Genomic DNA, 14050 nt, shown 5'->3' with positions numbered 1-14050 from the left:
ACACTGCGGCTTCCAGCAGAGCAGGCATCACGCAAGCAGCTTCACACACCGGGTGAGCGCTCATACCACCCGCTCGTCCTGCCACCAGTTGATTGGTGTTGCTATGGGGATGGCGGTATGCAGCTGGCAGGCTTAGAGAGCAGTTGGGAGCTTGATTGATGGCTGTTTTCACCACTGGCTGCACTCCCCCCAACACACACAGAGTTACAGGTGTTGACTTGTAAACAAACTTAACCTGCGTTTCTCTATCAAACTTATCCGTTAACCCTGCAGGTTGGGCTTCTTTTATAGCTTTCAAACCTTGCATTAAAATGTGACCAACCAGTGGCTGATGTGTTTAGAGACGATTTGCTTTATATCGAGGTCCTCATTCATATTAATTTGGAATAATTGTCATAATTTTTTGCCGCCTTCTATGATTCAATTAGGGCACAATATACACACTCACACACAAGCACACACAGCGCAACACAAAAGGCCTCACCCGTAGTTAATCATAATCCTTATTCACCAGGGAGGCCCTTCAGGGGGACTAACACACGCATACTCACCAAGCTTTGTGCGCAGACACCAAACAACGCTCGGCACTCACACACAGAGGAGTGATGGCCTATAAAGGCCCCGATGATTAACGTTTGGCTGTGGGCGCAGAGCTGAGAGAGGGAGACAGAATGACGGTTGGGAGCGATGCCTTACATCTTCCTAATGGAAATTTGATGGAGAGAGAGGAGAGATGAATGAAAGGTTAAAGAGATGGCGGGGTTGTTTTCCTCTGCTCCTCCTCTTCCTGTCCTCTCCTATTTCCCCTCTTTCTGATTTTCATCCCCTCTCACATTTTTCCCTTACATTTTGCTCTCATTCCTTCCTCCTTTTTTCTTTTTTTTTTTTCCCTCCTCTCCTGTACTTCCTGACGCGTCTCAGTAGGATATGCACGTTCTAATCTTTTCTGCCTGAATGCTCCTAACGGACAAACACGCAGAGCTCCTCACAGCCAGTAGCTCACTTTCACAGGACTCCATGACACACAAAGACGCTTCACTCCTCTTCCTCTCTTGCTCATTCCCTCCCTCCTTCCCTCCCTCACACAAACAAGCACCTGCAGGCTCCCTTGGATCGGCATACGCACAAAGCGAACAGAGGCCGGCGTATACACACACTCATGGACGCTGTGTATTGTCAGCAGCTGGCTCCTGGGGTCTGCCCTTCTGCTGCTTTCTATTTTTTTTTTTTTTTTCTCCTACGTGTTCCTTCATTTAACATGGACGCCATGTGCATGCTTTTGCCTCCACTGCACTCCATCTGTTGAACACTAAGCTAGAAAGCACAACTTAGATTCAGATCCTTCTTTCTAAGAGTTTGCCTTCAGCCCTGGTTTGAATGAACTTCATTGGTGTTGCTGAAGTAAACGGGGTTGATGGCAGACTATAGCCTCTAGCACGCATTCAGAGCTGTGTTCCTGCCTGTCATACTTACCTTTTTTTATTGTTGTTTTCTCCTCAGGCTATGAGAAGTATAACTCCATGCGTGCTGATCCTGCCCTGTGTTTCTTGGAGCGAGTGGGTATGCCAGACGCCAAAGCGATAGCCGCTGAGCAGAGGGGCTCTGACATGATGGCAGATGGTGTTGAGGGGTAAGACAGCAGGCCTTAGCCACCAAAAAGCAGCGTTTTACTCCTGAAAGCTTATTTAATATACGTGTGTAGAGTTTTGTCCACATTTATTTTTGTATGGACTGAATTAAGGCTTTGTTTTTTCTGTATTCTGATATTTTTTGCTCTGTAGTGAAACATCATATCATCTTGTCATTAAAAATAGTCTGATAGTCTGATTCTTTATCTCTACAGGGAGGATGAGGATCCAGAGTACAAGCCGATGCGTATGCCATTTAAAGATGACCTGGACGATTTCACCAACTCTCCGCTGGATGACAAAGATAATACAGTTGAAGGCGAGACTGAAGGTGATAAGATGGACGTTGCAACAGGAATGGGATTTAGTTTAGTGGTTTAGTTTTTTACCTTTTTCAGCTCATAAGTTCTGATAAAAGTTAACCTGCTGTAGATTGTTCTCTTCTGGTCTTCACATTTGGATGAATCCATGTTAGATCGAAGGTAATGGCTTCTCTGACAGCCGCCAAGCCTGAACTTAATTAGCTTAAAACAGGAAGGAAGGTTGTGGATTTCTTGGACTAACCGTTAGCCTTCAGCTTCCGGGTCCAGGAAGGATTTATTCTAAATAAGGACACAAAGAGTTATCTAGTTATAAGAAAGGAAAGTAAATGAAATGAAAATTAGGGATTTCCTGATTCGACAAAATCAGTCCGACCTTAGCCACAAAACTAATATCTGATTTTTTTCTGATATTTACTGCTTCTGTTAAAAGTTTCTGTAAATCTGGTTAACTTTACATGACTGTTGTAGAGGGGGTGTGGTGGCCTAGTGGTTAGGGCATAGAGCTTGGAATCCTGTGGTTGTGAGTTCGAGCACCACTCCCACAGAATGCCTCTCTGGGTCTCTGAGCAAGACCCTTAACCCCACACTGCTCCCTGGGTGCCGAACAATGGCAGCCCACTGCATCCCCAAGGGGATGGGTTAAATGCAGAAAGTGAATTTGTCCAATAAACTTAAATTATTATTATTATACCTTTTTTGTTGACTTTTGTTCCCTCTTTTAGTAATCGAGCCTTTTCTACTGCTCTACTTTATAAAAATAAGTAATAAAATCTCAGGTCAATATCGGCATCGGCTAATTTCTCAAAGCTGTAATATCGGTACTGTTTCGGAAGTGAACAAGTTTTATCGGGACAGCCTTAATGAAAATGAATAACTATTATTTGGGATTAATGACCATTAATAAGTAATTTATTAACTCAGCACCAAACTACCGGAAGGAGAACCCTCTTATTTTTCTTCAAAACAAACCGTTGAATCTTAGAGCTTAGCTTCTTAAAGGCATCACAGTATTTTAAGATTTTCACAGCTGGAGGATTGGATTAGTCAGATTTTAGTCAGATCCAGTAAGGGAAGGTGAAATGTTTGTTAAACGACTGCATCATGTATATGCAGCTAAATATATTCTGTCTTTTCCTTCCTTGTAGTGAAATCAGGAGAAAACAGCCAAAATGTCCCCTCTGTGGGCGGAGCTTCTGGCTCCAGCGAACGACTCTATTGGCCAGCGGCCTCTGCCCTGACGGCCAGACTTCGACGCCTGATCACGGCTTACCAGCGCTCCAACCGCAGAGAGCAGCTCCGTCAGGAGGCCCTCAACAGACCTGACGGTCGGCGGCGCCGACGCAGGGAGTTCCTGCCCTCCATCGCCATGGTTCCTGAAACGGGAACAGGAACGACATACATCCAGGATGGCACAGGGATGTTCATGACAGAAGGAAGCCCATATTTGGCTAAAGGAAATCCTTATTTTGCCAAAGGTACTCAGTTCCTACCAGAGGCTTCGCCTGTGATGACGGCCAGCTCCCTGATGTCTGACGGATCGCTGTATTATAGAGAGAGGAGACAAAGGTACCGTTCAGCTTAATGGATGCTGAGAAAATGTATAGAGATGGTTTGAAGGTGAATCTAACCATATTAATACTCCATGCGGATTCGTCCTTATCTTGCTTTCTCAGATGGACGCGTCGTGAGGAGGCAGATTTCTACCGTGTCGTTTCCACCTTTGGAGTCGTCTTTGATACGCAGCGTCAAAAGTTTGATTGGACACAATTCAGAGCGTTTGCCCGTCTGGACAAGAAAACGGATGAGAGCTTGGAGAAATATTACTACTCATTCATTGCCATGTGCAAACGGGTCTGCAGAATGCAGATCAAGACTGAAACGGGTAAGAGGAACTAAATGATCAGAGCACAAAAAACACCACCTTACACAACCATCTTTACCCCTGAATTTGTTCACTTCTCCAGTTAAGCGCTTGTTTTAAGTTTGTTTTTTACATGTCAATAAAATACCTCATAGTCGGTGGTTATAATGAGACAAACTGTGGAATGGGAATTATTTAACAATTGTTCATCTTTCTAAGTTAAGCCTGTGATTTTTCTCAGAACTTCCAGACCCAACCCTGATCATCGACCCCATCACAGAGGAGCGTGCCTCTCGCACCCTGTACCGCATTGAGCTTCTGCGCCGCATCAGGGAGCAAGTCCTTCCTCACCCGCTGCTAAATGAGCGCCTCAAGCTCTGCCAACCCTCTCCGGACCTGCCCGAATGGTGGGAGTGCGGACGCCACGACCGGGACCTCCTCCTGGGGGCCTCTAAGCATGGCGTCAGCCGTACGGATTATCACATCCTAAATGACCCTACCTTGGGCTTCCTGGAGGCCTACCAGCGCTTCACAAGTCAGCGAGGGGCTGGTGCTGGAATTGGAGCCCTTGGAGAGCTCTGCAAAGCTGGCATGGGGATCACAGAAACTGCCTCTGCTCCACTTCTCACCGCTGCAGAGCTGGAAAGTGCTGCAGCTGCAGCAAAAATGGCTGTTGATGCTGCAAAAGAGGAGGAAGAAGGGAAGGATATAAAGATGGAAGAAGAGAAAGCAGAAATGGAGGTTAAAACAGAAACCGAGGAAGGAGGTTCCAGTAACATTCCATGTATGAAGACTGAACCCCTTGAACAGAAGGGAAATCAAGATGTTGATGAAGGGAAAGATGAAGCAGTCGCTTCACCAATGAAGGTCGAAGCTGAAAATGTTTTGCCAAAGGTTGAAAAAGAGGATTACGAAGTAAAACCAGAAAGCCAGACGTCGGATCAAGACCCTGATTTGGCCAAACAGAAGAGCAGCACAAGTCCTGAGCATCATCAGAACGACGTCGGCTTCGAGCTCCCAGAATCCTCTGCTGAAGCACAACTTGCCCCCAAGACTGCAGAGGAGGAAGATGGTGAGGAGAAGGAGACATCGGAGTCTCTCAAATCGCCAAAGTCTGCTGAAACAGTGAAAAGTCCTGAGGAAGAAGAGGAGGAAAGGATGGATGAAGATGACAAATCAGAGAAGTCGTCTCAAGCTGAGGGTAAAATGTATTTTGTTTTTATTGTGACGCTCCTTATTTTTTTTAGCTCCTCATCATTGCTGACCCTCACCCTGAGCTACAGGCCTATTTCTGCCGTTTCCTCCTGTGACTCCTCAGTTTCTTAATGAGCATCCGTTCCAAGAACAGAATAAAATGAGTTTGGATCCCTTGATAACAATTTAAAAGATCTTTTTTTAAATGTGTGACTTTATTTCTCTCCTTGCAGCGATCACAGGGCAAAAGAACTTCGACGAGGAGAGCATCGCTTCTCTGAGCACGTCTGTCCGGGACGAGTTCTGTCCCGACGACTTGCAGGAACCCTCTGTGTTCCACGCCTTGCAGGACCGCACCTATGGCTTCTCATTCTGGCCAAAGGTAAGCTGCCGAAATAAACGCTTTCACAAAGTTAAAGGCTGCTGATACAGCATAGGGTAATTCTTTGACAATCTTAAAAGTGTCTATTAGTATTAACAATTTTCCATTTAAACCATGTCAGACTTATTTAAAAAGGATCAGAAACGTTTAGAGGACCAGGCAGAGCATTGTGGGTAATATTCTTAGGTTTTTGTAAAGCTCAGGTACTCCTAGTGATATGTGTGGTTAGAACAGGCTAACAGCTATTAAAATAATCTGATTTTTGTCTCTAACGAGTCGATTTCTGAACTACCCAATCAACTCCTGCAGCTTTGGTATTAGAGGGCGCGCAGTTTTATATACAGAGAGACTGATTGTTTTTTTTTTTCTCGCCATGTTTTAGGATCGAGTGATGATCAACAGGTTGGATAACATTTGCGAGACGGTCCTAAAGGGAAAGTGGCCCGTTAACAGACGGCACATCTTCGACTTCCCTGGAAACCTCCTGCCGGGCCACGGCTCGGCGGCAACAGCCGCCGCCGTAGCCATGGTGAGCGAGAGCCCGCTGCAGAGACGAAGCCTGGCCGAGCTGACGATGGCTGGGATCCACACGCCGTACAGCGGGAGCGAGGACAAAACGCTGTCTCCACAGGTGCATGTGAGTGTTGACGTAGATGATAACCTTTAAACAGCGTTGAATGTCATTCTGCTTTTTGTTTGTTTGTGGTTTCATTGGTGCCGCTTTTCTGTTAGCTTCTGTTGAGTAATGGTCTACCTGTGGCTTCAGGAGGACGCTCTGAGTTTGACGGTACCTCGACAGAGGAGGAGGAGGAGGAAAAAGATCGAGATCGAGGCCGAGAGAGCAGCGAAGAGGCGTAATCTGATGGAGATGGTGGCTCAGCTGAGAGAAAGCCATGCAGCCGCAGAGTCTCAGAACCAGGCCATAGACCTCACTAAGGTGCTCAGATGATCTGTATTTTCTATCCTTAGGAGCTGTTAGGAATGTTCATGTTGATTTACAGAGTGTTTCCCTTCAGGGTGTGCACCATCACCACAAGGCTGCTCCCTCTCTGGCCGGCTTCCCCAGTGCCTTGATGACAAACCCTTCCCTCAAAGCCCAAATGGATTTGCTGCAGCAAGTCCCACCCTCTGCTCACAGAGCCAACGGCTCATTGGACGCTGACCTGCCCATCATGAGAAGGAGGCGGGGCCGCAGGAAAAATGTGGAGGGCCTGGAGCTGCTGTTCATGGGCAACAAGAGAGCAGGGGGGGTATGTGTCAGGGAGACTGTTATTTATTCACAGCTGCTCCCCAGAGCAACATTTAACCATTTCTCCCTCATTTCCAGGATGATGCTGATGGGACAAATATTCCAGGAGGGGAGGGGGTTCAGGATGCCCCCCAACCCCACAGACCAATCAGTGTCCCTGACCAGAGCCCCAATGCCCACTCTCTGGCCTCCGGCAGCCTGGAGGAGGAGGAGACGCCAGTTTCTAGCAAAGACCTTGGAGAGTGGCTGAGACAGCACCCTACATACACCATGGACATGACTGGATTCACACCAGTAATCACTCCTTATGCACAAAATATTTATTTATTGTTCATGTTGCTGTATGGCAGGAACAGGCTTTAAACCGTACCTTCCTGTTTCTCATTTTATTTTACAGAAGAACGAGGAGATGCTTTTATCTCAGTTCTCTAAGCCCAAGCAGAAGCGTCATCGCTGTCGAAATCCCAACAAGATCGACATCAACACCCTGACTGGGGACGAGAGAGTCCCTGTGGTCAACAGACGGAACGGACGGAAGGTAAAGAGCAGATTATACTTCTGCAACCGCACACATGAACTGTCGCTTGGGTCTGGTCGTGAACCAGTTTTGCTGGTATGCTTCTGCACCGTCGGTCTGGAATTTCTAGGGACGCACAGCAGTTTCCCGCCCAAGTGCAAGGGGGAGCCTCATCGAGAACTCGCAAGAACTTAGGTGGCGCCAGCGGGAGTGTTTATCTTCCAAAACAACAATGGCGCGTCTGCAAGATATCACGGTCTCAGAGATTGAGCTAGAGTTGCTAGAGATTAAGAAGAACAGGTTCTGCTAATGGAGTTGACGAAAAGACCGATTAACCTTTCGTCGTAGTTGTCCATTATTCCTTGGTCTTTAAAAATGGCGCGCCCCAGGACCGAATTGGGAAGGATGACCACACAGACAGCAGGAAAGGCATACCAAGGACCAATCACGGCTGCACACGTCCGCTTGAGGTCTGCTTTGGTTTGCGAACATCCGATGCATTGTCAGGAATTTTTTAGGTGTGCGACGACGGTTGCAGAAGATTTGTGCAGAGACAGATTTGACGGTTGCAGAGGCTATGCGTTCGAAGCATAAATTGGCCTTAAAACAACAGGCAAAAGTATTAGTTGGATGAAGTTTTTATTATTCTTTAGAAAAAAAAACGCCTTCAAAGTGTAGCATGGAGTTTTTAGCCTCTTCTGTGAAGGAAGGCTCTGAACCAGATGAGACATTAATCAAACATTCTGGTCTACATGTAAACACTTTCTAACAGTTTGCATTAACCTGAACACGCTCTCCCCATGGTGAAACATGATGATAGCAGCATGATGCTGTTTATAAGGCTTCTCTGAACGGGTTAAAGGGTTTTAGAGGTGGTTTAAACCCAGTTAGACCTGGCAGAGGGCTACAGAGAGGGATGGAGGTTCACCATGCATGGCCTCAGTCACCATAGATGTCCAGATTGAAGCTGTTTATGGGTTTGAATGGTCTATTTGAAGTCCAGACTTCAATGCAATGATGAAAAAGAAGGAGCATAAAATTAGAGCCTTTAGATGTACAAAGCTGATAGAAAGCTGCTCACTATTCCAGCTAATGACATTTCCTGTAGTGTATAAAATGTCAGTTGTTGTTAGATTGCCTATCATTTCTAAGTGATCTACAAAAAAATGTGGTTTTAACATCAGATGTGAAAGTTGAGCCTGTTGAGATGGCATGTTTGTTTTTTCCCTTTATTTATTTCTCATCCCTGTTTTTAGATGGGCGGGGCCATGGCTCCACCAATGAAAGAGCTTCCCAGGTGGTTGTTGGAGAACCCAGAGTTCTCCATCGCTCCTGATTGGACAGACATCGTCAAACAGTCGGTGAGTATCTACTGGGTGCTGATTCTGTTGGAGCTTGTTCTGAGATTTCATTCTGACCACAAACCTCCTCCACCTCACAGGGTTTCCTCCCAGAAGCCATGTTTGACCGCCTTTTGACTGGCCCTGTAGTCAGAGAGGAAGGCGTTCGTCGTCGAGGACGACGACCCAAATCTGAAATAGCAAAGGCAGCCGCTGCTGCCCAGGCTGCGGCAGCTCAGGCCGCTCAGGCCTCCCTGGCTTCAGCCGCTTCATCCGCAGGTACGCTTCTCTCCCTACAGCAGCGCTCACATTCAGACGCTGCTCTACAGCTCAGCCTGAACTCTGCATGTTTGCCTTTAGGAGGAATCAACCCTCTGCTGCTGAACAGCCTGTTTGGAGGGATGGACCTGTCGTCTCTCCAGAGCCTCCAGTCTCTTCAGCTGGCTGCTGGTCTGATGGCCTTCCCTCCTGCTGACCCCAAACAGTCCGCTGCAAACGCCGCCGCCGCCTCCATGCTGCCCCTCATGCTCCCTGGCATGGGAGGCCTGCCCAACATGGCCGCCGCCATCCCCAACATGTTCAGTCTCGGAGGGCTTTTTGGAGGTAACCTCACGGCTGCTGCCGCCGCATCCAACGCCGCTTCTGGAAACGCCAACGGAACAACCGAGGGAGAGGGAGGACACGGAGAGGAGATGGCGAAGAGGAAGAGGGAGGCAGACGACAAGGAGGCAGGAGACGACGGAGACGATCTGGGAGAGGAGGACGAGGAGGAGGAGGAAGAGGCAGCAGCGGAGGGAGATGAGGATGGAGTGAAAAAGGCCAAGAAAAGGAAGATGGAGGGTGAGGTTGCTTCAGAGAAAAAGGAGAAATCGGCCAACGCCGGGGATCCTAAGGTTCCAGCAGCCGAAGCGTCAGCAGAGGCATCTGTCAATGGCGACACTGCCGCCCTGCTGGCCGCTGCCGGCATGTCTGCCAACTCCCTGGCATTCAACCCCTTCCTCCTCTCCACCATGGCCCCTGGCCTGCTCTACCCCTCCATGTTCCTCCCCCCGGGGCTGGCTGGGCTCAGCCTGCCGGGCTTCCCCACTGCCTCCCTCGCCGAACTGCAGAGCGCCATGGCCGGAGCGATGGGAGAAAACGCCTCGACTCCCAACCCCGCAAGAGATGAGGAGAGGGAAGAGGGGAAAGCTGCTGCAGAAGAAGAGGATGAGGAGGGAGAAGAGACGGACTTGGCAGAGCAGAAAGAGGAAGCAGCAGCAGCGGCGGCGGCAGCGGAGGAGTCGGCGGCGTCTCCACAGAACGGAACGAGTGACTGAAGTGGAAAACAAACTAACTGACTGGCCTTGAACATTTCCTCCATCTGTTGCACGTTTACACGCCTCCAACAGAAATATCCAAACTATTACAAACTTTCTTTTTGTTTTTGCTTTGACTTTTGTTGACTATTTTCTGTTTCTCTTTTTGTTTGTTGTTTGACCAGGTGTATTTACTATGCGTCAGAGAGGCCCAGGTGTGTTTGTATTAAGTTAAATCTCTCTGATCGATAGTGTAGTCAGGGAAAATCCTCAGCCTAGCTCGGCTTTTCTTCAAAGACTGTTTCCTCCTCTCTGCTCGGTGCGCGCCGTGAACTCCGCGCCCACCTCCTTTTTTTTTTTCTTTTTTCTTTCTGTTCCACAAATAGGACTTCACATGTTTCCAATAGTACTATTATTATAATTAATATTATTGTTGCTGCTTTCAGCTCTCCAGTCATTTATGCCTCCCTCTCCTTTTGTCTGGACTGTTATGTTGTTGCTGGCAGCATCTCACCCGAAACGAGAAGAAGCTTCTCATGCTTCTTCTGACAGCAGTTCTCAAGAAAACGAAGAAAGAAAAAAAAACGCATTACAGCTCATCCTGCTGTCTGTCTGATAAAGCTGCTGCAAAAGGAATCGATAGAGATGCTCTGTGTTAGAGCAGATGTTTTAAGTTCTCACATATCAGATCAGGTAGACTGATGTAAACCAACCAGATTCTCTCTCAAACATCCAGACTTATACTTGATGAAGAGCAGCACACATTCAGGAGGCTACCACTACACACTAACCCCTTGTAGGTCACGTGACTGTTTCTCCTGTTGTTGTTTTTCTTTTTCTCTTATTGACTGTAGGCGTGTTGTGCGCACGTTGAATCGATACTGTTAAACCCAGTCCCACACTGAAACCCAGTCTGGAGTCTTTCCTACTGCCACATCCGATTGGTCACTCTCTCTCGGCTTGGAGGCGGCTGCTGTCTGATCGGTCTGCCTCGTGCTGCCAAAACGTACCCGCTGCTGTTCAGAAAGAGGCCTTGGTGATGAGTTTTAAGCATCTGGCCGATCATGAATTTAAAACTGGGGAGGGGGCAGAAGAGATTCTATGTTTTATTTCTTGGTCGCAGTCTCCATAAAGTTTTCTTTCAAGCTTCTTTCACATCCCTGTAGTTCCAGACTAGGCGCTGCTCCCTTCTAGTCATCTTCTTTTTTAAAGACTGTTGCTCTAGTCACACACACTGACACCACCAAAAGGACTGAGACACGATCTCTTCATGTAGTTCAACTCTGCTCGCTAACTTACGTTTTTGAGTACTTGAAAGCACCAGTTGTGCTTATATTGCGCAAACCCTCCCCTCTAAAAAAAAAAAAAAAAGGCCAGTTTTAGTGTCTGAGATGAATTAAGTGCTGCAAGTGGTTCAGATATGTAAAGGAGAGAGAAGTGAGTGGGAGGTAACAGACCCGCGCCTCTTCTCTCTAACGCTGAGACAGCAATAACCGAGGCAGCTTTTGAATGTTCCAACATCACCCTCCCAACACGCTCCCCCCCCCATCGATAACCACAAGTGTCGTATGAGTAGAGAAGCAAACTGTAAATGAGGACAAATAAGTACTGCAATCAATTTTTGTCTCACTCTTTTCCTGTCAATGCACTGGTGTTAAAGAGTAAAGTTAATCAGGTACCTTTATTACTTAGCTACTTTTCTTGAAAAAAAAGGACATTTTGTTACTTTTAGCCAGCAAGCTGAAGAGCATTACCTCAAAATTCTTATCTAGCCTTGAAGTTTACAGACATACCATGTAAATGTTTTTTTTTCCTTTTTTTCTTTATTTGGTTTGTGTATTTTTTTTTCTTTTTGTTTTTTTGAGACATCTTGTATGATGAAATGTAGCTATGATGCTTTTAATAAAAGTGAATCACGATATTCGCCTAGGAAACCAACCCACCGCCTCTGTCGCATTATTTTAACCATTTTTTTTAAACATGAGTGCCGTTTTTAGGAGGCGGGTGGGGCTGTGGGCATCGTAGAGAATCCACTTGATTTAGCATCATGTTTTTCAATCTTGGGAAGAAGCCGCAGCAGCTGGAGAAAACAGACACAGGCATGAGCAGAACATGCTGAAAGACACCAGGCACCACATTTGCACGATGCTGCGACTGCCATGTTTTCCTATAGGAGTGGTGTAATTTTTCTTAAGCTGAGTTTCTTGGTGTTAGAAACATGGAAACTTGACTAAAACTGCAGTTTTTTGCCCTGGAGACAAAACTGACTTATGGCAACTCTGAGGTTAAAGCCTCAAACAAATCAGGAAAGTATTCGTCTATGTGCAAACATACGGTACGTCAAGGGTTTGCATGCATTACATCTGATTCTTCACCACATCCTCAAAGGGAATCATTTGCAAAAATACCAACCTGAGAGAAAAGAGGCAGATCTGAGTGATGAGAACTATAAAATACGTTGGGCTTCATTATTTTCCATAATGTTATGATAAAACTTGAACATGTATATATTTTAGATTCATTGCACACTAACTGAAATATTTCAGGTCTTTTATTGTTTTAATACGGATGATTCTGGCCTACAGCTCATGAAAACCCAAAATTCCTATCTCACAAAATTACCGTAGCATATTTCATCCGACCAATAAAAGAAAAGTTTTCTAAATGCAAAAAAAGTCAGCCTTCAAATAATTATGTACGGTTATGCACTGAATACTTGGTCGGGAATCCTTTTGCAGAAATGATTGCTTTAATGCGGCGTGGCATGGAGGCAATCAGCCTGTGGCACTGCTGAGGTGTTATGGAGACCCAGGATACTTTAATAGTGGCTTTTAGCTTAACCAGTGTTGGGTCTTGGTCTTGCTTCTCGCAACTTTCTCTTAACAATATTCCACAGATTCTCTATGGGGTTCAGGTCAGGAGAGCTGGCAGGCCAATTGAGCCCAGTGATACCATGGTCAGTAAACCATTTACTAGTGGTTTTGGCACTGTGAGCAGGTGCCAGGTTGTGCTGAAAAATGAAATCTTCATCTCCATATACCTTTTAGCAGATGAAAGAATGAAGTGCTCCAAAATCTCTGCATGGACCTAGCTGCATGGACCCTGCCCTTGATAAAACACAGTGGACCAACACCAGCAGCTGACATGGCACCCCAGACCATCACTGACTGTGGGTACTTGACACTGGACTCTTTGGTATTTCCTTCTCCCCAGTCTTCCTCCAGACATTGGCACCTTGATGCAAAATGACATGCAAAACTGAGCAACAGTCCAGTGCTGCTTCACTGTAGCCCAGGTCAGACGCCTCTGCCGCTGTTTCTGGTTCAAAAGTGACTTGACATGGGGAATGTGGGGCCTGTAGCCCATTTCCTGCACACGCCTGTGCACGGTGGCTCTGGATGTTTCTACTCCAGACTCAGTCCACTGCTTCCGCAGGTCCCCCAAGGTCTGGAATCGGCCCTTCTCCACCATCTTCCTCAGGGTCCGTCACCTCTTCTCATTGTGCAGCGTTTTCTGCCAGTTTTTCCTTCCCACTTGGTGCCTTGATACAGCACTCTCGGAACAGCCTATTGGTTCAGAAATATCTTTCTGTGTCATACCCTCCTGCTTGAAGGCGTCAATGATGGCCTTCTGGACAGCAGTCAGGTCGGCAGTCTTACCCATCATTGGGGTTTTGAGTGATGAACCAGTCTGGGAGTTTTAAAGGCCTCAGGAATCTTTTGCAGGTGTTTAGAGTTAATTTGTTGATTCAGATAATTAGGTGCCTAGCTCATTTAGAGACCTTTTTCATGATGCGTTTATTTTCTGAGATAGGATTTTGGGTTTTCATGAGCTGTATGCCAAAATCATCCGTATTAAAACAAAAGATCTGAAATATTTCAGTTGGTGTGCAATTAATCTAAAATATATGAATGTTCAAGTCTTATTATTACATTATGGAAATGTAATACTTTATCACAATATGCTAATATTTTAAGAAGGACCTGTATCTGGTCTAGAACTGCCACTGAGTTATAAAATGAAACCTGCCACTGCAGCTAAGCTGGCTGTAGCTTGATCCTAACATTAAATCAGCTCATAATACAGCTCCTATAGATTTATACTAGCCTCACTGTCTCTGCAGGAAACTAGACAAATCAAAGAAACTTAGCGAGTTAAATCCTAAACAAGCTGCCTGTACTGTATTTTATATGTTAAAAATACTTGTTTCAATACATTTTTTTTAAGACGTATCTTTGATTATGAGGGTGACAGTTAGCTG

General features: G+C 46.3%; 1 protein-coding gene across 2 annotated transcripts in view; it reads left to right on the top strand.

Annotated features, from left to right (window-relative positions):
• The window catches only part of chd7 (chromodomain helicase DNA binding protein 7), an 85986-nt gene extending 74259 nt beyond the window's left edge, over window positions 1-11727 (top strand). The window contains exons 27-40 of one of the 2 annotated variants that reach the window (XM_038271551.1): window positions 1501-1630; window positions 1844-1959; window positions 3097-3517; window positions 3625-3833; window positions 4054-5013; window positions 5240-5388; window positions 5771-6025; window positions 6155-6325; window positions 6405-6638; window positions 6716-6931; window positions 7035-7175; window positions 8411-8515; window positions 8596-8773; window positions 8855-11727. In XM_038271551.1, coding sequence (XP_038127479.1) covers window positions 1501-1630; window positions 1844-1959; window positions 3097-3517; window positions 3625-3833; window positions 4054-5013; window positions 5240-5388; window positions 5771-6025; window positions 6155-6325; window positions 6405-6638; window positions 6716-6931; window positions 7035-7175; window positions 8411-8515; window positions 8596-8773; window positions 8855-9810 — 4241 coding nt within the window. In that variant the 3' untranslated portion in view covers window positions 9811-11727. The remainder of the gene's footprint in view (window positions 1-1500; window positions 1631-1843; window positions 1960-3096; window positions 3518-3624; window positions 3834-4053; window positions 5014-5239; window positions 5389-5770; window positions 6026-6154; window positions 6326-6404; window positions 6639-6715; window positions 6932-7034; window positions 7176-8410; window positions 8516-8595; window positions 8774-8854) is intronic. The other variant, XM_038271545.1, reaches the window with a different exon arrangement.
• The last annotated feature ends 2323 nt before the right edge of the window (window positions 11728-14050 follow it).

This window comes from Cyprinodon tularosa, unplaced genomic scaffold (assembly GCF_016077235.1).
Source record: "Cyprinodon tularosa strain WSP-4 unplaced genomic scaffold, ASM1607723v1 ctg12, whole genome shotgun sequence".
NCBI lineage: Eukaryota > Metazoa > Chordata > Actinopteri > Cyprinodontiformes > Cyprinodontidae > Cyprinodon > Cyprinodon tularosa.
This window is presented reverse-complemented; position numbering and strand designations above follow the sequence as displayed.